Consider the following 27,293-nt stretch of genomic DNA (forward strand, 5'->3'; position numbering starts at 1 on the left):
ACTATTGAGAGTGTCCTCACAGATCAAGTGGGCAGGAATAGGAAACATAGACCCTCCACTATAAATAACAATAAAAACCAATGTAAATACTATAATGATCCACAGCTACACAATCTAACACATGCAGCTAGGAGGATTGGTAAAGCATACCGTGAATGTAGAACCCCAGACCTGCTCAGAACGTTCCAAGCTGCACTAACAAATGCAAGGAATAGAAAGCAAGAACTTAGGCAACAGGAATGGGAACAATTTGTTAGTGGATTAAATAGGTCCACCCCTTTAAGTTTGGCTTGGAAAGGAATAAATAAAATAACCAGGAAAAAGACTGGCAATGTTGCTCATCCCTTTCCTTGGCCTATACCTCGACAACAACCTAAATTTCAGCACCCATATCCAACACATAACAAAAAAAGTATCCAAAACGGTGGGGATCATCTCCAAGATACGATACTACGTGTCGCAAACTGCCCTTCTCACACTATACCATTCACTTATATATCCATACATCACTTATGCTATCTGTGCTTGGGGTTCAACTGCAGCAACACACCTAAAGCCAATAATAACCCAACAAAAAGCCGCAGTAAGAATAATCACTAAATCCCATCCCTGGCAACACACCCCCCCACTCTTCATAGATCTAAACTTACTCCCTGTTCATAACATCCACACTTACTACTGTGCAATCTATATCTACAGGACCTTAAATTCCAATATTAACCTTGACCTAAAATGCTTTCTTGATAGTTGTGACAGAACCCACAGGCATAACACCAGACACAAACATCTCTGTGACATTCCCTGTGTTCGACTAAACCTTTACAAAAATTCAATGTATTTCAAAGGACCTAAAATCTGGAACACCCTACCTGAAAACTCTAGAACAGCAGACACATTCATCACTTTCAAAACTACAGTTAGAAAACATCTTATCTCCCTGATACACCCCGACAACTAACTACATGATAACCACCTGGTGGTTCACAATTACACTCACTCACCCACTGACTATAAACCCAGAAATACTAATCTTAATCTTAAAATAATAAATCCTAACTAGTCATAAGTTTGCCTATGATACCCCACTATAGACACTTTGCATTGTGCCAAAACAAAAGCATTCACACTGCTAAACTCACAAATTATGTAGTCACTTAGCCTTAATGCCATAATCTGTAATGATTTAATGTTAAGAATTAATCTAAGTCTGCCCGAAATGCCTAGCCATGCTAAGTGTCCTAGTGGCCCCCTCTGTAATTAGTATTTTATAACATGTAAACCATACAATACCCAAAACCTGTAAACCCCACATTGTAACCCTTATAGAAAATAAAATTGAATTGAATTGAAAAAGCAAATGACCTCATAAATGACTGGTCCAAAACATCCAGGCAAGAAAACCTTCCATCTCATATTGGAAAAAAATTAGAGAGTACTTCTGAAGAAACGTTGAAACTGATTAATTTTATAAGCCAAAATATTGATGAGAGTGATTGCCTCTTTACCGAGTATGAATTAGATAATGCATTAACTAAAGGTCGATCAACTGCTCCTGGAGAGGATGGTATAACCTATGATATTCTCAGAACTTTAAGGCACGTGCCTGATAATCCTTTGTTGGTACTGTATAATCTCAGTTACATTGAGGGCGTTCTTCCTACTTCCTGGACCAATAGTCTCATTGTGCCTATCCCTAAGACCCAACAGCCTGATACATATAGACCGATCTCCTTAACTAGTTGTCTTTGTAAAACTTTTGAAAGAATGATACTTAAAAGCCTGTACTACAGAATCAGACACCAACTTTCCCCCTACCTCTATGGGTTCATGAAAGGTAAAAGTGTGCAGAACTGTATTTCCACCTTTCTAACTACACACACCAATTTTCTTGATGTAAAATCTGCATTTGATATTGCGAACAGAACCATTATACTACATGACCTAGCCAAAATGAATATTGGTGGTAGCTTACTCTGCTGGATAATAGGATACCTGTCAAATGGAGTATCCTCTGTCCTTTACCAAGGCTTTAGAAGTGAGTCTAAAGAAATGTCTTTAGGTACACCGCAGGGAGGAGTTCTTAGTCCCATGCTATTTAATATTCTGATTAATGCTCTCCTAAATGCTCTACCTGCCTCACCTAAACATATAGCTATAAGCTATGCTGATGATATCATGATCCATACAACAGGGCATATGAAGATGAGTACCATTCTTAATGAAGTTCAAGCAATTTGTAATCGACTAGGCCTCATAATATCTTCCTCTAAAACAAAGATATTAACAAGCAAACGACATCCCCCACCCATCTATTTGCAGGGTGAAATCATTAGCCACGTTAAAACTTACAGATATCTTTGTGTAGATGTACTCTTTAACAAATCCACTATACCACAACTAAACAAGAAATGCAAAGCTAGGTTAAATGCTCTCAAAGCTGTTGCTGGCTACAACCAAAACTATGGTGCTAATGTGAGAATCGTGAGAATCATATACATAGCCTATGTTAGGTCCTTAATTGATTATACTGCTCCCATGTTGATATTAGCTAGAGAAAGTTCTCTCCAACCCTTGGAGTTAATGCAAAATGAAGCTCTCAGGATTATTCTTGGCTGTCCCAGATCTCCAAAAGTTCTTAACATGAGGAAGGAGCTTGGTATTTCTAGTATCAGTGATAGGATTGTTGAGATTAACACTGTACTCGGTATTAGAATGTTGAGAAACGAACCAGACATTGTCACAATGAATCTTACCAAGTGTCTAGAGGTAAATACACACAGATCTAAATGGATTGTGAAAACGTGCAATTGCATTAAGTTTTATAACCTGCATGAACTGTATCACTGTAGGCAACAAGAGCATTTCACCCCTCCGTGGAAGATGTGTTCATTTAATATCACATGCCTGCAAGTCCCTCCCAAGAAGCTCATTGCTTGTAATCCCTTCCTTAAATCACTTGTTAGAGCAACTGCTCAAGAAAAAATTTCTCACCTAGCTGGTAGTAATAAGTTATCACAAGTTATATACACTGATGGATCAAAACAGGAGTCTTCTGGCAGGGCTGCATCTGCTCTTGTTGCCACCTCCCTAGTTAAGAACGATAATAAATTTGTTGAGTTAGGCATAAGAATTAACAACTGGGCGTCTACACCGCAAACTGAATTGTTTGCAATCCTAATGGCGCTAAAGCTAACCTATGACACTGAGCTTGACTCTATCATCATTACTGATTCTATGTCATCATTGAAGGCTCTTGACTCATATAATGACTCCAACAACATGCTCACTGGAGAAGCCAGGTGTAGATACTCAAAAATTAGGGACAAAGGAATTAATGTACAATTGCTATGGATCCCATCACACATTGGATTACTCCTTCATGATAAAGTTGATATGTTAGCCAAGTAGAGTACCCAGGAGAAAGTAGAATATAACTTTGGTATAATTGTGTCTAGCATTAGGAATAATATTAGGAGAAGTAAATAATGAAAATGATTGTTATAGGAATGCAGTTAGAAGCCTGAGTAGATCTATAACCCACTATGATAACATGAACGTAGATAAGTATGTTTATGGAGCAACTTGCAATGTGAACAGACTGACTGATGTTGTAGTGGCCAGGCTTAGGCTTGGTTACAAGTACTTCTGGCAGTTTGGGAGACACACAGATGATGATCAAACTAAATGTAAATTATGTGATCAGGCATATGGTCACTCTCTTGAACATTATGTGCTTAATTGTCCACTTATTGAGGAATACAGAGACAGACAGTATAATAACCTATGTGACATGTCAAGATATCTTATTAATGAAAATAAGATATCAGATATACTAAGCAAATTTCCTAAATTTGCTTGTAACAGATAAGTGAACTATAGATTTTTTTTATTTTTATCTTTATCACACTGGCCGATTCCCACCAAGGTAGGGTGGCCCGAAAAAGAAAAACTTTCACCATCATTCACTCCATCACTGTCTTGCCAGAAGGGTGCTTTACACTACAGTTTTTAAACTGCAACATTAACACCCCTCCTTCAGAGTGCAGGCACTGTACTTCCCATCTCCAGGACTCAAGTCCGGCCTGCCGGTTTATGCAGATATAAATCTAAATGTATTCCTGTTAACCCTTTGAGGCCTAGTTCCTAGGCCTTTTGTGTATCCATATGCTCTCGCGCTACCGTCCACAGGATGGATATGGGGTGCACAATAAACTAGCCACTTCAGTGGCAAAATCTAAAAAAAAAAAAAATCTAACTGATTACAAGAAGCTGCCCATTCACTTATTTCAACTACCCAATAAAGTGGTCAGAAATTGGCAGTTTGGCCGATTTCACACAAATTTCAACAGATGCCAATTTCAAAATAGGGTCCAGAATAAACAATGCAGACATTCCTGGCACTAAAATAACATTTTCTCTGTTCATTAGTCACGGCTACAGGCCCCTCTTATATTACTCTTGCTTACCATTTGGAATTTTTATTCACAAAAAAATAGAAGATTTGTTATACAGACTGCTGCATTATTGTAATAATTGTATAAATAATGTCAACCCATTCCTGACTCCGTATTGGAATTTAGTCTGGCAGGCGGACAGGTATTGGACGGTGACATCATTTGTTTACTCTTGAGCATCGCTAAATAATAGAACATTTTCGCTACTGTGAGCGCAATTTCAAGGTACTTTTCGTCATGAAAGCAATCAAAATCATATCTATTTCTGTAATATATCTTTCATTCTATCAAATGAGATTGAAAAAACGAGAATATAATCATAAAAACCATACAAAAATATACCGCTAAGCGGCCGCTAATGACTGAGAAGTGAATTCCGCTATTTATGGTCTGATTTCTTTCATTTTTGGTGTATGCGAAGAAGTATCTTTCCATCATACATTGCCCAAGTTTCAATAAGATAACCCAACAAACAACTAAGAAAATAATATTAATAATAATAATAATAATAATAATAACTTTATTTACTACATGTACATGAACAAGGTATACAGGCCAAGCTGACATCAGTGCCATATTACTGTATAGAAAGCCTCTTGTTATGCTGAGTATTTCAAGAAAATTAGGTCAGTGTCCCAGGATAACACCCACACTAGTCGACTAACACCCAGGTACCAATTTACTGATGGGTAAACATAGACAACAGGTGTAAAGAAACACATCTAATGTTTCTACCCTGGCTGGGAATCGAATATTTACCAAAAATCCTATGTGGCTAACCCAAGCCAGGTACTAAAAATAAGCCACATTGACTTTTTTGGGTTATCCTAGGTTCTCTACACATATGCTGCTATGTGTGATAATCTATATAGAGAAAATAACTTTTGTTTCAGGTTTATGGTGCAGTACGAGTGTATATCACAGTTAGCTCTGTGCTACACTCCGTTTTCTCTAATATAAGCCACCAAGACAGGGATAGGAGAATGGTATTTGTTTACCATATCCTCTTCATACCTCCGACGAACTGCTCGGTGTTATGCCAAATATTATTTATTCTGGAGTATTTAACATGTTTTACTTTATTTATATTGTTTATTATGTCATATTAGATCAATTGTGATAGGTAAATAAGCTGTTTACCTTACCTGTAGTGTTGATATTAGCGTAATAATAAAGCATATTCTCCTGCTTCATGAGACTGAGCTCATGACAACCGACAGTGGCTTCAAAGCCACCTTATCTTTAATGGATAATGTACTGTGTAGGTGCTTTACATAATGAGAAGCATTTCTTTTATTCATTGGAACCATGGCTAGGGCTAAAAGTAAGCAGGTTAAAACAATAAATGGAGAAAAAGAAATTGGAATGACTTATGCAGCAAGTAGCGCCACCAAACAGTAGCAGCAGGTTGATATGGCGACCCTGGAAATTTGAAATTATGCTACCCAAAATTAGTGCCGAATAACTGAAGGAACCGAACAACTGATTGCCGGATTTGTGATGGCAGACCTGTAGTAGTAATACAGTATGGTAGAACAATTAACTTGCACCTGAGTAAAAGGATATAAAAGCTATTACTTGGGTAACATAAAAATAAGTTGGACAAATATTTCTATTGGAGGCTGGAAAGAGAAGGCCTGTTCAATGCTTGTGTAGTATTAACAGGAGAGACTAAATGATGGCAGGGTTTACTGTTTTCAGGAGGATTTTCGCTAAGACTTCAGAGATGGTGAAGCTGCCTTTGTTTTGTTTAATTGTATTAGAAACAGCGATTAGTGCTGATTCCAGGAACTTGCGTCTGCAGAAATTAGTTTCTTTGATCACTAATTGGGGTCCCTGAATTTCATGAGATGATTTTTGGAATTTCGGTGTTGTAAGCAGACATTGTTCAAGTTATGGTTCCTACATTCATAAATGTGTTCATTGAGGTGGGTGTCGAGGTTTCTTGCTGTTTCACCTACATAAATCTTTTCACAGCCTCCACAGGGTATAGTGTAAACCCCTGCGGTGACTGGTTCGTGGTGTTTTGATTTTGTCCTGGTTAGATCGTTTATTAAAGTGCTGGAAGTGATGGTGACTCTGGTGTTAGCTTGTGAAAGTACTTTAGAAATGCTCAGTGCAACCTGAACCTGAATGTTCTACGTTGTAGAACCTCGATGGCTTTTGTGGTAGGTACTTTAGTGAAGTACCTACCACAAAAGCCAAGTCAGCCAGTACCTTAATCTTCCTCTACCTCCCGAAGATTTTGTTGACTTGACTGAACTGTGTTAATTTCAATTGTTTTTCTTTCAATAACAGGCTCTACAAACAAACCTACGGCATGGGAATGGGGTCCCCCATCAGTGTAGTCCTTAGCCAACTTGTACATGGAACACCTAGAGTCTGAACACTTCTCCAACATCATCCCTTCAAGCATCACTTGGTTACATTACGTGGGCGAGGTCCTCGTAATAACTCCCAAACGTTTTGATGTACGGAATCTTCAGGCAAGGCTCAACAGAGTTGAGCTGGCGATCCAGTTTGCACTACAAGAAGAGTCCAATGACAAGCTACCTTTCCTAGACATCCTCATTCACAAAGTAGATAACCTAAGATTTCAAGTTTACCGGAAACCTACATATAAAAATGATCTCACACACCTCTATTCCAGTCAAGATACTAAGATCAAAAGAGGCATCATCATCGGATTTTTCCTAAGAGCATACCGAATTTGTAGTTCCGAGTTTCTTGACAAGGAATGTACATACATTCACCAAACTTTCACTGATTTACATTTTCCTTCCTTTTTCATCAAAGACTGCAAGATCATTAATTCTCCACGCACCAACACCACTCCTAACAAAGTTATAATTCTTTCCAACAGCCAGGTTGCACTGAGCGCTTCTAAAGTACTTTCACAAACTAACACCAGAGTCACCATCGCTTCCAGCACTTCAATAAAAGACCTAACCAGGACAAAATCAAAGCACCACAAACCAGTCAATGCAGGGGTTTACACTATACCCTGTGGAGGCTGTGACAAGATTTATGTAGGTGAAACAACAAGAAACCTCGACATGCGCCGCAATGAACACATTTATGCATGTAGGCATGATAACTTGAACAACGTCTGAGTACAACACCGCAATTCCACCAATCATCTCATGAAATTCAGGGACTCCCAATTAGTGATCAAAGGAACTAATTTCCTTGCCTTGAATCTGCACTAACTGCTGTTTCGAATACAATTAAACAAAACAATGGCAGCTTCACCATCTCTGAAGTCTTAGCAAGAATCCTCTTGAAAACAGTAAACCCTGCTATCACATAGTCTCTCCTGCTAATACTACACAAGCATTGAACAGGCCTTGTCTTTCCAGCCTCCAGTCTCCAATAGATATATCTGTCCAACTTGTTTTTATGTTGCCCAAGTATATCCTTTTATATCGTTTTATATCCTTTTATATCCTTTTACTCATGTGCAAGTTAATTGTCTATCATATTGTATTATGTACTACTACTATTACTACTACAATTTATATCACTACTACTACTACTACCACAAGTATTGCACCTCACTCTGAGCCTATATATACCCTCTGTGTCCATGTAATGTTTGTAATGGCTTGACAAACCTCCTGGAAAGCGAAACGTTACCACAATAAAAATGTCACATTAGTTGCAATTGTGTCCTTTTACTTCACATATTGTCAGTAATTCTACCAACATTATTACAATCACTGGTCAAAATTGCACCTGGTTGTAGGGGGAATAATACAATCATTAGTCACTATCACACCTGAGTTGCAAGAGAATAATACAATGTTGCACTGTGACTGTGAAGGCTACAGTATCACTGTATAAATCATAATCAAGTCTAAAAAAAATATGCAATAAAACTTTTAAAAACTGAAAGCTCTTAAAAGTTGTATTGCTTAATTTATTTAGCTGTATTGCAAATTATTATTGAAAGAATTAAGAGTAAAACGGAGAATAGGATAGCAGATGAACAAGGAGGCTTTAGGAAAGGTAGGGGGTGTGTGGACCAGGTGTTTACAGTGAAACATATAAGTGAACAGTATTTAGATAAGGCTAAAGAGGCTTTTGTGGCATTTATGGATTTGGAAAAGGTGTATGACAGGGTGGATAGGGGTGCAATGTGGCAGATGTTGCAGGTGTATGGTGTAGGAGGTAGGTTACTGAAAGCAGTGAAGAGTTTTTATGAGGATAGTGAGGCTCAAGTTAGAGTATGTAGGAAAGAGGGAAATTATTTCCCAGTAAAAGTAGGCCTTAGACAAGGATGTGTGATATCACCGTGGTTGTTTAATATATTTATAGATGGGGTTGTAAGAGAAGTAAATGCGAGGGTCTTGGCAAGAGGCATGGAGTTAAAAGATAAAGAATCACACATAAAGTGGGAGTTGTCACAGTTGCTCTTTGCTGATAACACTGTGCTCTTGGGAGATTCTGAAGAGAAGTTGCAGAGGTTGGTGCATGAATTTGGTAGGGTATGCAAAAGAAGAAAATTAAAAGAGAATACAGGAAAGAGTAAGGTTATGAGGATAACAAAAAGATTAGGTGATGAAAGATTGGATATCAGATTGGAGGGAGAGAGTATGGAGGAGGTGAATGTATTCAGATATTTGGGAGTGGACGTGTCAGCGGATGGGTCTATGAAAGATGAGGTGAATCATAGAATTGATGAGGGGAAAAGGGTGAGTGGTGCACTTAGGAGTCTGTGGAGACAAAGAACTTTGTCTTTGGAGGCAAAGAGGGGAATGTATGAGAGTATAGTTTTACCAACGCTCTTATATGGTGATGAATGTTGCAGCGAGGAGAAGGCTGGAGGCAGTGGAGATGTCATGTCTAAAGGCAATGTGTGGTGTGAATATAATGCAGAGAATTCGTAGTTTGGAAGTTAGGAGGAGGTGCGGGATTACCAAAACTGTTGTCCAGAGGGCTGAGGAAGGGTTGTTGAGGTGGTTCGGACATGTAGAGAGAATGGAGCGAAACAGAATGACTTCAAGAGTGTATCAGTCTGTAGTGGAAGGAAGGCGGGGTAGGGGTCGGCCTAGGAAAGGTTGGAGGGAGGGGGTAAAGGAGGTTTTGTGTGTGAGGGGCTTGGACTTCCAGGAGGCATGCGTGAGCGTGTTTGATAGGAGTGAATAGAGATAAATGGTTTTTAATACTTGACGTGCTGTTGGAGTGTGAGCAAAGTAACCTTTATGAAGGGATTCAGGGAAACCGGCAGGCCGGACTTGAGTCCTGGAGATGGGAAGTACAGTGCCTGCACTCTGAAGGAAGGGTGTTAATGTTGCAGTTTAAAAACTGTAGTGTAAAGCACCCTTCTGGCAAGACAGTGATGGAGTGAATGATGGTGAAAGTTTTTCTTTTTCGGGCCATCCTGCCTTGGTGGCCACCCTGCCTTGGTGGCCACCCTACCGTGGTGGGAAACGGCCAGTGTGTTAATAAATAATAAATATAAAATAGTCCGTGAGTGCAAAAGTTTTCCCACACACACCAGTGTCTGGCTGTGTGTGGAGTTTTATGAGACCTTCCTTTGGCATACCAGTCCATCCCTTTAAATTTCTTTTATATACAGTGGTGTGATGATGTTAACAAGGTTTAGGTAAAAGATATGTAAACATTGATACCTTGAAGGAGTTCCAGGGGTGAACACCCCCACAGCCCTGTCCATGACCAGGCCTCGTGGTGGATCAGGGCCTGATCAAGCAAGCTGTTAATGCTGGCTACACATAGTCGAACGTACCAACCACAGCCCAGCTGGTCAGGTACTAACCAAGACATTTTTTAAGGAAACGTTTCCCCACAAGTGACCGAAGTAGGCACTTGGGGAGAAATGCTTCCTTAATAAATGTCTTGATCAATGCATACATGTATTTTACCTACTAGAGCTTTTATCCAATCATGACTTGATAAAGCTCTACACAGAGCGAAATTACCTCCATATACAAGCTAGGCTGAAATACTCTGCATAACTATGAGCTATCTGCAACATCTGGGAACCTTTAATTGTAAATGTTTTGCCAATCAGTGGCTTTATCAATACAATACAAGGACATAATGTGAAGACTGTAGAACTGTATTCAAAACATCAAGTAATTAGTCCTTCAGCCTTGAAGCCAAAGACTACAGTAGTCTTTACTAACTTCAAGGCTGAAGACTACATAAGTCTTTACTAACTCCAAGGCTAAAGACTACAGTAGTCTTTACTAACTCCAAGGCTGAAGACTACAGTAGTCTTTACTAACTCCAAGGCTAAAGACTACAGTAGTCTTTACTAACTCCAAGGCTGAAGACTACAGTAGTCTTTACTATCTCCAAGGCTGAAGACTACAGTAGTCTTTACTAACTCCAAGGCTGAAGACTACAGTAGTCTTTACTAACTCCAAGGCTAAAGACTACAGTAGTCTTTACTAACTCCAAGGCTGAAGACTACAGTAGTCTTTACTATCTCCAAGGCTAAAGACTACAGTAGTCTTTACTAACTCCAAGGCTGAAGACTACAGTAGTCTTTACTAACTCCAAGGCTGAAGACTACAGTAGTCTTTACTAACTCCAAGGCTGAAGACTACAGTAGTCTTTACTATCTCCAAGGCTAAAGACTACAGTAGTCTTTACTAACTCCAAGGCTGAAGACTACAGTAGTCTTTACTAACTCCAAGGCTGAAGACTACAGTAGTCTTTACTAACTCCAAGGCTGAAGACTACAGTAGTCTTTACTATCTCCAAGGCTGAAGACTACAGTAGTCTTTACTAACTCCAAGGCTGAAGACTACAGTAGTCTTTACTAACTCCAAGGCTGAAGACTACAGTAGTCTTTACTATCTCCAAGGCTGAAGACTACAGTAGTCTTTACTAACTCCAAGGCTGAAGACTACAGTAGTCTTTACTATATCCAAGGCTAAAGACTACAGTAGTCTTTACTAACTCCAAGGCTGAAGACTACAGTAGTCTTTACTAACTCCAAGGCTGAAGACTACAGTAGTCTTTACTAACTCCAAGGCTGAAGACTACAGTAGTCTTTACTATCTCCAAGGCTGAAGACTACAGTAGTCTTTACTAACTCCAAGGCTGAAGACTACAGTAGTCTTTACTAACTCCAAGGCTGAAGACTACAGTAGTCTTTACTAACTCCAAGGCTGAAGACTACAGTAGTCTTTACTAACTCCAAGGCTGAAGACTACAGTAGTCTTTACTAACTCCAAGGCTGAAGACTACAGTAGTCTTTACTAACTCCAAGGCTGAAGACTACAGTAGTCTTTACTAACTCCAAGGCTGAAGACTACAGTAGTCTTTACTAACTCCAAGGCTGAAGACTACAGTAGTCTTTACTAACTCCAAGGCTGAAGACTACAGTAGTCTTTACTAACTCCAAGGCTGAAGACTACAGTAGTCTTTACTAACTCCAAGGCTGAAGACTACAGTAGTCTTTACTAACTCCAAGGCTGAAGACTACAGTAGTCTTTACTAACTCCAAGGCTGAAGACTACAGTAGTCTTTACTAACTCCAAGGCTGAAGACTACAGTAGTCTTTACTAACTCCAAGGCTGAAGACTACAGTAGTCTTTACTAACTCCAAGGCTGAAGACTACAGTAGTCTTTACTAACTCCAAGGCTGAAGACTACAGTAGTCTTTACTAACTCCAAGGCTGAAGACTACAGTAGTCTTTACTAACTCCAAGGCTGAAGACTACAGTAGTCTTTACTAACTCCAAGGCTGAAGACTACAGTAGTCTTTACTAACTCCAAGGCTGAAGACTACAGTAGTCTTTACTAACTCCAAGGCTGAAGACTACAGTAGTCTTTACTAACTCCAAGGCTGAAGACTACAGTAGTCTTTACTAACTCCAAGGCTGAAGACTACAGTAGTCTTTACTAACTCCAAGGCTGAAGACTACAGTAGTCTTTACTAACTCCAAGGCTGAAGACTACAGTAGTCTTTACTAACTCCAAGGCTGAAGACTACAGTAGTCTTTACTAACTCCAAGGCTGAAGACTACAGTAGTCTTTACTAACTCCAAGGCTGAAGACTACAGTAGTCTTTACTAACTCCAAGGCTGAAGACTACAGTAGTCTTTACTAACTCCAAGGCTGAAGACTACAGTAGTCTTTACTAACTCCAAGGCTGAAGACTACAGTAGTCTTTACTAACTCCAAGGCTGAAGACTACAGTAGTCTTTACTAACTCCAAGGCTGAAGACTACAGTAGTCTTTACTAACTCCAAGGCTGAAGACTACAGTAGTCTTTACTAACTCCAAGGCTGAAGACTACAGTAGTCTCTACTAACTCCAAGGCTGAAGACTACAGTAGTCTTTACTAACTCCAAGGCTGAAGGACAGATTACCTCATCCTTTGTATATAGTTCTACAGTCTTCACATTATGTCCTTGTATTGCATTGATAAGTCCTTGTATTGTATAGATAAAGCCACTGGATGATGAAATGTCTACAAGATACACAGATGTTGCACATGTGTCTAATTCTTTATCTTATTGTTATTGTATACCATTCATGTACAACAAAATGTCACCCATCTCTGTACATTGTATCATGGTGAAAGAAAATAACATTATTATTATTCTTGCTTTACAAAACATGTCTCTAATTTATTATGGGAGGAGATAGCAGTGTTTAAACATAAAAGTTACAAACCTGATTCTTTTCCATCAGTAAGAAAATGAATGTTCTTCCACTGGGGACGGTCAGTACATTCTATCTTGGAGAAAGCTTCTTTCACCAGTTTGAAGTTGCAGATGAAAGTCATATCTACACATCCAGCTCTCATTCTGCAATGAAGTGACTTTTGTGGACAAGGTTGTGCTTGAACATGTTAATGGTGTACAATGCAGGGGAGGATCAGAGCATGGGTTTCAGGGGTTGTGTTTCAGGGGTTGTGTTTGAGCATAATAATGGTATACAATGCAGGGCTGGATTAAGGCATGGGTTTCAGGAACTGCAGCCCAGGGTCCTCACACCAACTGGAGGGCCTCCAGAGATTAAGTGAAAAGTGTCAGCAGGTTATAACCTATTCAGATGTGACAGATTAAATAGGTATCAAGGGAGGGGGGGAGGGGTTGGCCTGTACATCACAGAGTCGCTCATTTGCTCAGAACTACTAAACACCTCAAATGACGTAGTTGAAGTTTTGGCGGTAAAAACTGAAAACCAAAACATTGTCATTGTGGTTGTATACAAGCCTCCAGATGCAACTTCCCAGCAATTTTGAAAATTGACCACTGTCTGGAAAATCTCCCAACTCTTGCCCCAAACATCTTGCTACTGGGAGATTTCAACGTGAGACACCTAAAATAGAGGAGTGTAGCAAATAATATTTTAGCAGAGATCACCCCAGGAGGCAGCCAAGATAAAAATTCACACATACACAAGCTATTAAATCTATGCACCAAATTCACCTTATATCAGCAAATATTAGAGCCTACAAGACTAGAAAATTCGCTGGACCTCCTCTTCACTAACAACAACGATCTGATATGCAATATAACCGTATCAAAGACAATACACTCGGATTACAACATAATAGAGGTATAGACATGTATGCACATGGTTCCTGACCAGCAAAATGTGATCAGTCATGAGGGTGTCTTCACAAAATTCAATTTCAATAACAAAAACATACAGTGGGAACAAGTCAACCATGTCCTAAATGAAACAACCTGGGAAGATATCCTAAACAACACAGATCTGAACCTTTGCCTAGTAAAAATAAACTCTGAGGTTCTTAAGATCTGCTCAAGGCACATTCCATTCACAAAAAGACAAAGAAGATGTAAACTAGAAAGAAAGAGGTGCTCCCTATACAGACGAAGGTGAACAGTCACAGAGCTGCTGAGAGGGGCCAATATGTCTGAAACATGAAGAGTGGCACTGGTCAATGAAATTGCAAATATCGAACTTAAGCTGAAGGAATCTTACAGGAGACAAGAATCACAGGAAGAACTAAAAGCCATAAAAGAAATATAAAAAAAAAAAATGTTTCTTCTCTTATGCCAAATCTAAGGAAAAAACAACATCCAGTATTGGGACCCTGCTAAAACAAGATGGGACATACACACATGACAGCCAAGAAATGAGTAAGATACTAAAGTCCCAATATGACTGTTGTGATAGAAACACAGGCCTTATCTCTAGGCTTTATTGAACATAGAATCTTCATAGTACTTCTGCAAGAACAAAATATAATGATTAGTACATCTAATAATGGCTTCTACAGGGATGGTGATGTCTTGCATATGTCAAGAGAAAAGTTATAATACATATTTACTCACCATGTAATCTGCATCACTAATATATATATATAGATAGAGGAGGAGAGAATCACACACCATGTGTTGGCGCCCTCAAATGTGGTGCAGTATTAGTCCCCACAGGACCAGTATCACTACAATGACTCAATGTTCAGTGAGCCACTGCCCAGACTAAGGGTCGACAATCCAAATGAATTCGTTAGGAAGGAGACCCAAACTTTGGTCATCTCAAAAACCTCAGATATTATCCTAACACCACAGACTTTGAAAAAGCAATAAATGACATGCCCATGCACTCTGCCCCAAACCCAAACTCATGGAACTCCATGTTCATCAAGAACTGCAAGAAGCCCTTATCATATGCCTTCAGCACTCTATGGACATGGAGCATGGACACAGGGGTCATCCAACAATCAAAAAAACAACAAACATAGCTCCACTCCACAAAGGGGGCAGTAAAGCAATTGCGAAGAACTACAGACTGATAGCACTTACATCCCATATCATAAAAATCTTTGAAAGGGTTCTAAGAAGCAAGACCACCAACCACCTAGATACCCTTCGATTACACAACCCAGGGCAACACGGGTTTAGAGCAGATAACGCCTGCCTGTCCCAGCTACTGGACCAGTATGACGTGGTCCTGGATGCTGTAGGGGATAAACAAAATACAGATGTAGTATACACTGACTGCAAAAGATTTGAACAAGTGTGACCATGTTGTAATAATGAACAAAATGTGTGAAAAAGGAATAACAAATAGAACACAAAGAGTAATAGTAAACGTGGTAAAGTCCCAGGCAGCTACGGTGAAAAGCTGTTTCACAAGGCACAGTACTCGCTCCTATTCTATTCCTCATCCTCATATCTGACATAGACAGAGATGTTAGCCATAGATCCATGTCTTCCTTTGTGGATGACACCCAAATTGCCATGACAGTGACTTCCATCAAAGACACTGCAAGACTTCAAGCAGATATCAACCAAATCTTCAAATGGGCCACTCAAAACAACATGAAATTCAATGAAGAGAAATTTCAACTACTCAGATATGGAAAACTTGAGGACATTGATACTGTATCAGGGTACACGACAAATTCTAACCATATAATAGAGCGAAAAAGAAATGTGAAGGACCTGGGAGTGATTATGTCAGAGGATCTCGGTTTAAAAACCCCAACAGTGTATCTACCACATCTGCTAAGAAAATGATAGGATAGATAATGAGAAACTTCAAAACTAGGGACGCCAAGCCCCTGATGATTCTCTTCAAATTGCTTGTTCTCTCTAGGCTGGAATACTGCTGTACACTAACTGCCCCCTTCAAGGCAGGCAAAATTGCTGACCTGGAGAGTGTACAAAGGACTTTCACAGCACACATAAGTATGATAAGGCACCTAAATTACTGGGAATGGTTGAAGTCCCTTGATTTGTATTACCTGGAACGAAGGTGAGAGAGATACATGATAATATACACTTGAAAACTCCTAGAGGGATCAGTGCCAAACCTGCACACGAAAATCACTCCCCATGAAAGCAAAAGACTTGGCAGGAGATGCAGCATTCTCACAATAAAGAGCTGGAGCACCACAAGTACACTGAGAAACAACACAATAAGTGTCCGGGGCCCAAAACTGTTCAACTGCCTCCCAGCATACATAAGGGGGATTACCAATAGACCCCTGGCTGTCTTCAAGAAGGCACTGGACAGGCACCTAAAGTCAGTACCTGACCAACCAACCAGACTGTGGTTCATATGTCAGTTTGTGTGCAGCCAGTAGTAACAGCCCGGTTAATCAGACCCTGATCCACCATGAGGCCTGGTCTCAGACCAAGTAAAGGGGGCACTGATCCCAAAAACCCTTTCCAGGTAAACTCCAGGTATACTGGTAAGCCAGTGGATTTTATTCCATCTGTCTCATTCATCAAGCTAGTGGAAGATAAGCAATTTAACAAGAAACCCTTGATATAGTCTGTGTCAGGACTCAGGAAATATTTGTCCTGTTTCCCGACAGGCGAATGCCTGCCGGCATCTTTCAGCTATATTTGTATCATATCTGGCTTGGTAGGCAACACTCTCGCCTCACACACTGAGTGTTCATGATTCAATGCCCGGCACAGGTGGAAACAATGGGTTACCTGCTATACCTGCTGTAACTGCAGTAAGTAGGTACCTGGGTGTTAATACACTGGTGTGGGTGGCATCCTGGGAGACAAGACTGAATGACTAAAATGGAAATAAGACAGACAGCCCTCAATGATGCACTGACTTTCTTGAGTTATCCTGGGTGGCTAACCCCTCCCTACCCTGGGTTATCCTGGGTGGCTAACCCCTCCCTACCCTGGGCTATCCTGGGTGGCTAACCCTCTCTACTCTGGGATATCCTGGGTGGCTATCCCTCCCTACCCTGGGTTATCCTGGGTGGCTTACTCTCCCTAACCTGGGTTATTCTGGTTGGCTAACCCTGCCTACTCTGGGCTATCCTGTGTGGCTAACCCTCCCTACCCCAGGTTATCCTGAGTGGCTTCCCCTCCCTACCCCAGGTTATCCTGGGTGGCTAACCTTCCCTACCCTGGGTTATCCTGGGTGGCTAACCCTCCCTACCCTGGGTTATCCTGAGTGGCTTACCCTCCCTACCCCAGGTTATCCTGGGTGGCTAACCTTCCCTACCCTGGGTTATCCTGGGTGGCTAACCCTCCCTACCCTGGGTTATCCTGGGTGGCTAACCCCTCCCTACCCTGGGTTATCCTGGGTGGCTAACCCTCCCTACCCAAGGTTATCCTGAGTGGCTTACCCTCCCTACCCTGGGTTATCCTGGGTGGGTTACTCTCCCTAACCTGGGTTATCCTGGTTGGCTAACCCTGCCTACTCTGGGTTATCCTGTGTGGCTAACCCTCCCTACCCAAGGTTATCCTGAGTGACTAGCCTCCCTACCCTGGGTTATCCTGGGTGGCTATGCCTGGGTTATCCTGAGTGGCTTACCCTCCCTATGCCAGGTTATCCTGGGTGGCTAACCCTCCCTACCCTGGGTTATCCTGGGTGACTAACCCTCCCTACCCTGTGTTATCCTGGGTGGCTAACCCTCCCTACCCTGGGTTATCCTGGGTGACTAACCCTCCCTACCCTGGGTGGCCAACCCTCTTGGTTTAAAATTCCAACAAATTTTAATCTTAATATATATTGCAGAACATTAACATGAAACTGCGTACTCACCTAAAGATGTCGCCATATGTATTACAGAGTTTACGAACATCCTCTGCCACTATAACAGGTTTTAGGTTCCCAATGATAGGGAAAATCAAGGGTCCTGAAAGCCAACATATATATTATACACATATATATTATAAACATATATATTGTAAACATATATATTATACACATACATATTATACACATATATATTATACACACATATAGAGTGGACCCTCAACTAACAGTAGCATTAAGTAACAGCAATTTCGTCTAACGGTGCTTTTTGGTGTAAAAAAACAAAATGTCTTAACCAATGGCGAAAGACTCTACCAACGACGTTCGTCCGGAACATGTCCATGAGCACGGAACGCGACCTGAGCGGGCCCAGCCACTCCAAGACTCAGTGTGCCATTCTTTACAAGCTGTTGCAGTCAGTTTCCACATGAGCCTCCCATCTATTTTGTTTATGTTTGTTAGCAGAGCAGGAGATGCGCAAATTAACATTAAGATCGACAACACTCTAATTACCAGGCATAATGAGGGCAAATTCCTAGGCCTATACCTCGACAACAACCTGAACTTCAGCACCCATATCCAACACATAACCAAAAAAGTATCCAAAACGGTTGGGATCCTCTCCAAGATACGATACTACGTGCCGCAAACTGCCCTTCTCACACTATACTATTCACTTATATATCCATACCTCACCTATGCTATCTGTGCTTGGGGTTCAACTGCAGCAACACACCTAAAGCCAATAATAACCCAACAAAAAGCTGCAGTAAGAATAATCACTAAATCCCATCCCTGGCAACACCCCCCCCCACTCTTCATAGATCTAAACTTACTCCCTGTTCAGTACATCCACACTTACTACTGTGCAATCTACATCTACAGGACCTTAAATTCCAATATTAACCTTGACCTAAAACGCTTTCTTGATAGTTGTGACAGAACCCACAGGCACAACACCAGACACAAACATCTCTATGACATTCCCCGTGTCCGACTAAACCTTTACAAAAATTCAATGTATGTCAAAGGCCCTAAAATCTGGAACACCCTACCTGAAAATTCCAAAACTGCAGACACATTCATCACCTTCAAAACTACCATCAGAAAACATCTTATCTCCCTGATACACCCTGTCAACTAATAATACGAATACCACCTGGTGGTTCACACTTACACTCACTCACCCATTTGACCATAAACAGAGATATCAATCTCAATCTCAAAATAATGAATCTTAACTAGTCATAAGTTGGCCTGTGATACTCCAATACTGAAACTACGTATAGTGCCAAAACAAAAGCATTCACATTGCTGAACTCACAACTAGTATTTAGTCACTTAGCCATAATACCAACTTATCTCATAATTTTGTAACATTTTAAACCTAAGATTTAATATAAGTCTGCCCAAAATGCCTAGCCATGCTAGGCGTTCTAGTGGTACACTCTGTAATTATTATTTTACTACAAGTAAACCACACAATAACCAAATTCTGTAAACTCAGCATTGTAATACTTATAGAGAATAAAGTTTGAATTGAATTGAATTGAAGTACTGACTGATGTTGTAGTGGCCAGGCTTAGGCTTGGTTACAAGTACTGACTGATATTGTAGTGGCCAGGCTTAGGTTTGGTTACAAGCACTGACTGATGTTGTAGTGGCCAGGCTTAGTCTTGGTTACAAGTACTGACTGATGTTGTAGTGGCCAGGCTTAGGCTTGGTTACAAGTACTGACTGATATTGTAGTGGCCAGGCTTAAGCTTGGTTACAAGTACTGACTGATGTTGTAGTGGCCAGGCTTAGGCTTGGTTACAAGTACTGACTGATGTTGTAGTGGCCAGGCTTAGGCTTGGTTACAAGTACTTCTGGCAGTTTGGGAGACACACAGATGATGATCAAACTAAATGTAAATTATGTGACCAGGCATATGGTCACTGTCTTGAACACTATGTGCTTAATTGTCCACTTACTGAGGAATACAGAGACAGACAGTATAATAACCTATGTGACATGTCAAGATATCTTATTAATGAAAATGGGATACCAGATATACTAAGAAAATTAACTAAATTTGCTTGTAACAGATAATTGAACAATAGATATGTAGATATAAATCCATATGTATTCCTGTTAACCTTTGGGGCCTAGTTCCTGGGCCTTTTGTGTATCCATATGCTCTTGCGTTACCGTCCACAGGATGGATATGGAGCGCACAATAAACTAGCCACTTCGGTGGCAAAACATAAAAAATCTGACTCCTTCTATAATTCGTAATTTGAGTTTGCGTTTAATGACTATTTTCTTGTAGGTGTTTAACTTAAATTATGTCTGCATATATAATTTCTTACGACTGTGACTATATATAAACACGTATATAGTTCATTATCATTGTAACTTGTTCAGTTGTCAGAACTTTGCCACCCAGTCCCTGGACCATTATCAACCTCTGTAATGTTGAGGTACAGTCCCTGGACCATTATCAACCTCTGTAATGTTGAGGTACAGTCCCTGGACCATTATCAACCTCTGTAATGTTGAGGTACAGTCCCTGGACCATTATCAACCTCTGTAATGTTGAGGTACAGTCCCTGGACCATTATGTACCTCAGCAATGTTGAGGTAGAGTTCATGGACCTTTATGAACCTCTGTAATGTTGAGGTACAGTCCATGGACCCATTATGAACCTCTGTAATGTTGAGATACAGTCCCTGGACCCATATTATCTCCCTGATACACCCCATCAACTAACAACATGAATACCACCTGGTGGTTCACACTTACACTCACTCACCCATTTGACCATAAACAGAAATATTAATCTCAATCTTAAAATAATGAATCCTGTGATACTCCAATACTGAAACTATGTACTGTGCAAAAACAAAAGCATTCACATTGCTAAACTCACAAACTAGTATTTAGTCACTTAGCCATAATACCAACTTACCTCATAATTTGTAATATTTTAAAATTAAGAATTAAACTAAGTCTGCCCGAAATGCCTAGCCATGCTAGGTGTTCTAGTGGTACACTCTGTAATTATTATTTTACTACATGTAAACCACACAATAACCAAATTCTGTAAACTCAGCATTGTAATCCTTATAGAGAATAAACTTTGAATTGAATTGAATTTATAGTGCTTGTAACTGCTAAATAAGCCACCATGGGCCTCAAGAAAGCTTCTAGTGCCAAGCCTGTGTTAAAAATGGTGAAAATTACGACGGAAATGAAGATTATTGAAAAATACGAGAGTGGAGTTCGTATGGCTGAGTTGGAAAGGCAATATAACAAATCACATTCAACCATCAGTACTATTTTGGTGAACAGATAGGCAATCAAGGAAGCTGTTGTTGTGAAAGATTCAAGTATGTTTTCAAAACGGAGACTGCAAATAATTGAAGAGGTAGAGAGGCTGTTATTGGTATGGATAAACGAAAAACAATTACACCTACCATCCGACTTACGACCAAGCTTGGTTCCGACCAACCGGTCATAAGTCGAAATGGACGTAAGTCGAACCATTGAAAATTGCCGACATATTGGGTAGGGCATAATGTCAAAACTTTCCTATATAAACTACCTACATAATACTGTAATGTAATGTACAATCATTATTTCATTCTTTTAACCATAATTTACTAATATTGTTGTATTTTAATTATTTATGTACTGTATATAATGTATACATGGTAGTGATATGTATTGTAAATTTTACGTCGCATACAGTATCATATGTTACTATTATCTTTATGTATTATCGACACAGTAGAATGGGAGAATACCACTGGTAGTGTCATCCTGCCAGAATGTTGTATAACCTATACCCTAAGTAAAGAGAAACAACTCTGGAACATGTGTAATATGTGTCTGGCTGGCTGGCTGGGTGGCCGGGTCTGTGGTTGGCCGGGTGGGTGGGTGGCTGGCTGGATGTGTGGGAGGTTGGGTAGGTAGGTGGCTTGATGATGGGTGGGTGGCTGGATGGGTGGGTGGGTGGGTAGGTGGGTGGCTGGATGGGTGGGTGGCTGGATGGGTGGGTGGGTGGCTGGCTGGATGGGTGGGTGGCTGGCTGGATGGGTAGGTGAGTGGATGGGTGGGTGGGTGGATGGGTGGGTGGGTGGCTGGATGGGTGGGTGGGTGGCTGGATGGGTGGGTGGGTGGGTGGGTGGGTGGCTGGGTGGGTGGGTGGGTGGCTGGATGGGTGGGTGGGTAGTTGGCTGACTGGCTGACCGAATGTGGCTGTCTCTTTGTATCTCTCTCTCTGTATCTCTCTCTCTCTCTCTCTCTCTCTCTCTCTCTCTCTCTCTCTCTCTCTCTCTCTCTCTCTCTCTCTCTCTCTCTCTCTCTCTCTCTCTCTCTCTCACTGGTACACGTAAGTCAAGTCATCATACATAGTATAAATTACCTAGGATAACCCAAAAAATCCAGACAAAGTGGATCACAGTGGATCTGTGCTCCAGTGCCCTAAATTAATAATAATATTAATAATCATTATTATTACAATAATTTATATGAACTAATATTATTATTATTATTAAGCTATAATATAATAATCGCGTCCACTCATTACTTACCTTAAAATATCTGTAGTTTTAATGTAGAGTGAGAGGTGAGTAAACAAGATTAAATGAATAAATGAGAGAGAGAATGAGAATGTAGAATGTTCACGAGTTATGTAAACAAACGTTGTTGTTGCTGTTACCAGCCCGGACACGAATGATTCCTGTTCACTGTCAAGCCGGCCAGAAAAACATCTCATATTTGTTAATTTATATGTTATGTAGCATGTTTATTATATAATTTTGAAAAAAAAATCATAGATGGATTAAGCAAAATGTCTATATTAACATTTTATATATATTTAATGCACCTCAGTGATTATTATTGTTATTATCATTATTAATATGGCATCTTCAAGACCAAGTACACTCTTAATGAGTGGCTCTGAGACAGACAAGCAGACAAAGACAGACACACAGGTAGACATAAAGACAGACACAGGTAGACATAAAAACAGACACAGGTAGACAGAAAGACACACAGGTAGACAGAAAGATAGACACAGGTAGACAGAAAGACAGACACAGGTAGACACAAAAACAGACACAGGTAGACAGAAAGACACACAGGTAGACAGAAAGATAGACACAGGTAGACAGAAAGACACACATGTAGACAGAAAGACAGACACACAGGTAGACAGAAAGACACACAGGTAGACAGAAAGACAGACACACAGGTAGACAGAAAGACAGACACACTAGTAGACAGACACACAGAGATACAGACAGATATACAGGCAGACAGATACAGACAGGCTTATGTGCAACAGTGAAAAATAGGGAGTTCGAGAGTAAGAGCCTTTCTTGCCACAATCTCCAGTGCAAGATTCAGACTTCATCTTAGGGGCCATGGTGAAATTTACTGTCCAGTTAGTACAGTTAATACAGTATGATGCTGCTGATAGGACAGGGTTACTCAAACTGATGCTGCCTGCATGACACATTGCCTGGTGGCTAACGCTTCCGCTTCACACACGGAGGGCCCGGGTTCGATTCCCGGCGGGTGGAAACATTCGACACGTTTCCTTACACCTGTTGTCCTGTTCACCTAGCAGCAAATAGGTACCTGGGTGTTAGTCGACTGGTGTGGGTCGCATCCTGGGGGACAAGATTAAGGACCCCAATGGAAATAAGTTAGACAGTCCTCGATGACGCACTGACTTTCTTGGGTTATCCTGGGTGGCTAACCCTCCGGGGTTAAAAATCTGAACGAAATCTTATTCTTATTCTTAAATATTGTACAGTGGTGTGCATCAGCCGGCCCAGCCCAGCTGCCAGGTACACGGTCGTAAGTCGAGTGGACGTATGTCGAGCAGGTCGTAAGTCGGATGGTAGGTGTATCAAGTGATAGTGTTTCTCAGTCTATAATTTGTGAAAAGGCAAGGAAGTTGCATGATGATCTCATTAAGAAAATTCCTCAAAATAGTGCTGCTGCTGATGAATTTAAGGCCAGCCAAGGCTGGTTTGAGAGAATTAAGATTGTAGTGGCATACACAGTATGGTAAGGCATGGTGAGGCAGCCAGTTCAGACAAAAATGCGGCAGAAAAATATTTATTTATTTATTAATTTGAACATGATACAGAGAAGTACAAAGGAATACAGTTATTAAAGTGCAACATGCCAAAGCCCCTTGTATGCAGAGCATTATGAGCAGGCTTAAAATTAACTTAAGATTAACTAAGCAATGATATATTTAGTGGTAAAAACATTATTGTAAACAGATAACAATTTAGCACAAATTAGTATTACAAAGACAGGTCATATGGTTATTTACTGTGTTGCTGTGCATTCAGTAGAATGTAGTATTGTGTTAGGTAATGTATTTAAAAAATAACAAAGTTTGATTGGGTCACAGGTTAGACATTTATGAGATACAATAATGAGAAACATTTATGAGATACAATTTATGAGATACAATTGTTCAGTATTTATTTAGTAGTGGGTGAGTAAGTGATTTTTGAGAAGAGACTTGAATTTATAAGCAGACAGTGTTTCTTTTATATTCACAGGTAATGAATTCCAGATTTTAGGGCCTTTCATATGCATTGAGTTTTTGCATAGAGTGAGATGGACATGAGGAACATCAAAGAGTGATTAGTGCCTCGTGTTATGGTCATGTGTTCTGTTGAGGTTGGTAAGGAGATGTTTGAGGGGAGGGTTTATATCAGAGTTAAGTGTTCTATGTATGAAGTAGGTACAATAATAAGTATGGATGTTTTGTATGGTGAGTAGGTTTAGAGTTTTGAATATTGGTGGAATGTGCTGCTTGTAGTGGGAATTTGTTATCATTCTGACTGCAGCCTTTTGTTGGGTAATTAGTGGTCTGAGATGGTTTATTGTTGTTGAGCCCCATGCACAAATTCCATAGGTGAGATAGGGGTAAGTAAGTGAGTGATATAGGGCCAGGAGGGCTGACTGTGGAACATAGTACTGTAGCTTCAATAGTATGCCTACGGTCTTGGAAATTTTTTTGGAAATTTGTTGTATATGTGTTTGAAATTTGAGTCTATTATCAAGGTGGATTCCTAAGAATTTTCCCTCTGTGAGTTTTGTGATAGGTGATCCGTTTATCATTATGTTAAGAGGGACATCTGCAGCTCTGTTACCAAACTGAATGAAGTAGGTTTTGTCAATGGTTAGAGTCAATTTGTTAGTCCTCATCCAGGTAGAAATTTTCTGTAATTCGGTGTTTACAGTATTGGCTAGCGTGACTGGGCTCGGGTGAGAGAAGACATATGTAGTGTCATCTACAAATAGTGTGGGTTTGAGTAGTTGCGAAGCATTTGGTAGGTCATTTATGTATAGGAGAAAGAGAAGAGGGCCTAGGACACTTCCCTGTGAGCCACCAATTGTAACTGTCTGTGCGGAAGAGTTTGCCCCATTTGTGTAAACATATTGGCTTCTGCTGCTGAGGTATGACTTTAGGTAGTTGAGGAAGTGCCCTCTTATACCATAGTGCGACAATTTTATGTGGAGCAAGTCATGGTCAACTGTATCAAAAGCTTTATGTAAGTCAATGAAGATCCCCAGTGGGACTTCTTTTTTCTCTATTGCAGTGTATGTATGTTCTAGCATGTGTATAATAGCATCATTAGTATGTTTATTAGGCCTGAACCCAAACTGACAGGGGTTGAGTATGTTGTGGGAGATAAGGTAGGAATATATTCGCTTATGAATTAATTTTTCGAAGATTTTAGAGAGAGGATGTAAGTTGGATATTGGCCTATAGTTATTCAAGTGTATTTGGTCTCCTCCTTTATGGATCGGGGTGACCCTTGCTATTTTGAGAACTGTAGGACTTTAAGGAATACATAGAAACTGAAAAATTAAAACCTGAACAAGTGTTTAATTGTGACTAAACAGGCCTGTTTTGGAAGAAAATGCCAAACAGGACCTACATTACTCAGGAGGAAAAGGCACCCCCAGGACATAAGCCTATGAAAGACAGGCTGACATTAGTGTTGTGTAGTAATGCTAGTGGTTATTGCAAAGTGAAGCCTATATTGGTGTATCACTCTGAAACTCCCAGAGTGTTCAAGAAAAACAATATCATCAAGGGTAACTTGTGTGTGCTGTGGAGAACAAAGAGTAAGGCATGGGTCACTAGGGTATTTTTCTTGGACTGGTTTTATGGTGTGTTTGGCCCCACTGTGAAAAATTACTTCCAGGAAAAAAAATTGTCACTCAAGTGCCTCCTGGTAATGGACAATTCTCCTGCTCATCCTCACGACTTGCAAGAGGAAATTGCAGGGGAGTTTGGTTTCGTTAAGGTGAAGTTTTTGCCTCCTGATACAACTCCTCTCCTCCAGCCCATGGACCAGCAGGTAATTTCAAACTTCAAAAAACTCTACACAAAAGCAGTGTTTTAAAAGTGCTTTGAAGTGACCTCAGACACTCAACTGACCCTAAAAGAGTTTTAGAAAGATCACTTCAATATCCTCAGTTGTGTAAACCTTATAGGTAAGGCTTGGGAGGGAGTGACTACGAGGACCTTGAACTGTGCTTGGAGGAAACTGTGGCCAGAATGTGTAGAACAGAGGGATTTTGAAGGGTCTGGGGCTAACCCTAAGGAGGCTATGCCAGTAGTAGAAGCTATTGTGTCATTGGGGAAGTCCTTGGGGTTGGAGGTTTGTGACGAGGATGTGGAAGAGTTTGTGCAGAACGACGAGGAAGAACTAACCACTGCAGACCTGCAAGAGCTTCAGGTGCAACAGCAACAGATCACATCTCAGGAATGTTCTTCAGAGCAGGAGGAAGAGAGATGGAGGAAGATGACTTCATCAAGGATTAGGGAAATGTGTTCAATGTTTACAAAGGCGCAAGCATTTATTGATGAATTTTATCCTGTCATAGAAGTTGCAAGCCGTATTGACAACATGTACAATAGCACTCTTGTGTCCCATTTTAACCCTTTGACTGTTTCAGGCCCCTTTCTGAAACTGTCATTCTATGTCGCTAAATTTTTGAAAAAAAAAAAAATTATTTTTTCTTATGAAATGATAGAGAATCTTTTCCCGATGGTAATGACACCAAAAGTTTGAAATTTGGTCGAAAACTCATGGAATTACGCTCCCACGAATTTAGCGGTCTTGGCGACATATGCGTATCGACGATTTCGCCGAATTTGAGCCCTATTTTCACCCAATTCCATTGTTCCAGTTGACCAAACTCATATCTATTTCTTTAGAACTCCATTTTATCTATCAGCTGAGTACAAGAAACCTCCCATTTACCAATATGGACTACCCAATATTGTGGTCAGAAAATTTCAATTCGGCCAATTTCATGCAAACTAA

General features: G+C 40.3%; 1 protein-coding gene across 2 annotated transcripts in view; it reads right to left on the minus strand.

The window, feature by feature from the left end:
- Window positions 1-13,086: 13,086 nt before the first annotated feature.
- LOC128698466 (cytochrome P450 2L1-like) overlaps window positions 13,087-27,293 on the minus strand; it is a 145,017-nt gene continuing 130,810 nt past the window's right edge. For both annotated transcript variants that reach the window (XM_070080111.1, XM_070080112.1), the window contains exons 3-4: window positions 17,937-18,030; window positions 13,087-13,243 (exon numbers count right to left, since the gene is read on the minus strand). In XM_070080111.1, the coding sequence (XP_069936212.1) occupies window positions 13,102-13,243; window positions 17,937-18,030 (236 nt within the window). In that variant the 3' untranslated portion in view covers window positions 13,087-13,101. The remainder of the gene's footprint in view (window positions 13,244-17,936; window positions 18,031-27,293) is intronic.

Source organism: Cherax quadricarinatus, unplaced genomic scaffold (assembly GCF_038502225.1).
Source record: "Cherax quadricarinatus isolate ZL_2023a unplaced genomic scaffold, ASM3850222v1 Contig150, whole genome shotgun sequence".
Taxonomy (NCBI): domain Eukaryota; kingdom Metazoa; phylum Arthropoda; class Malacostraca; order Decapoda; family Parastacidae; genus Cherax; species Cherax quadricarinatus.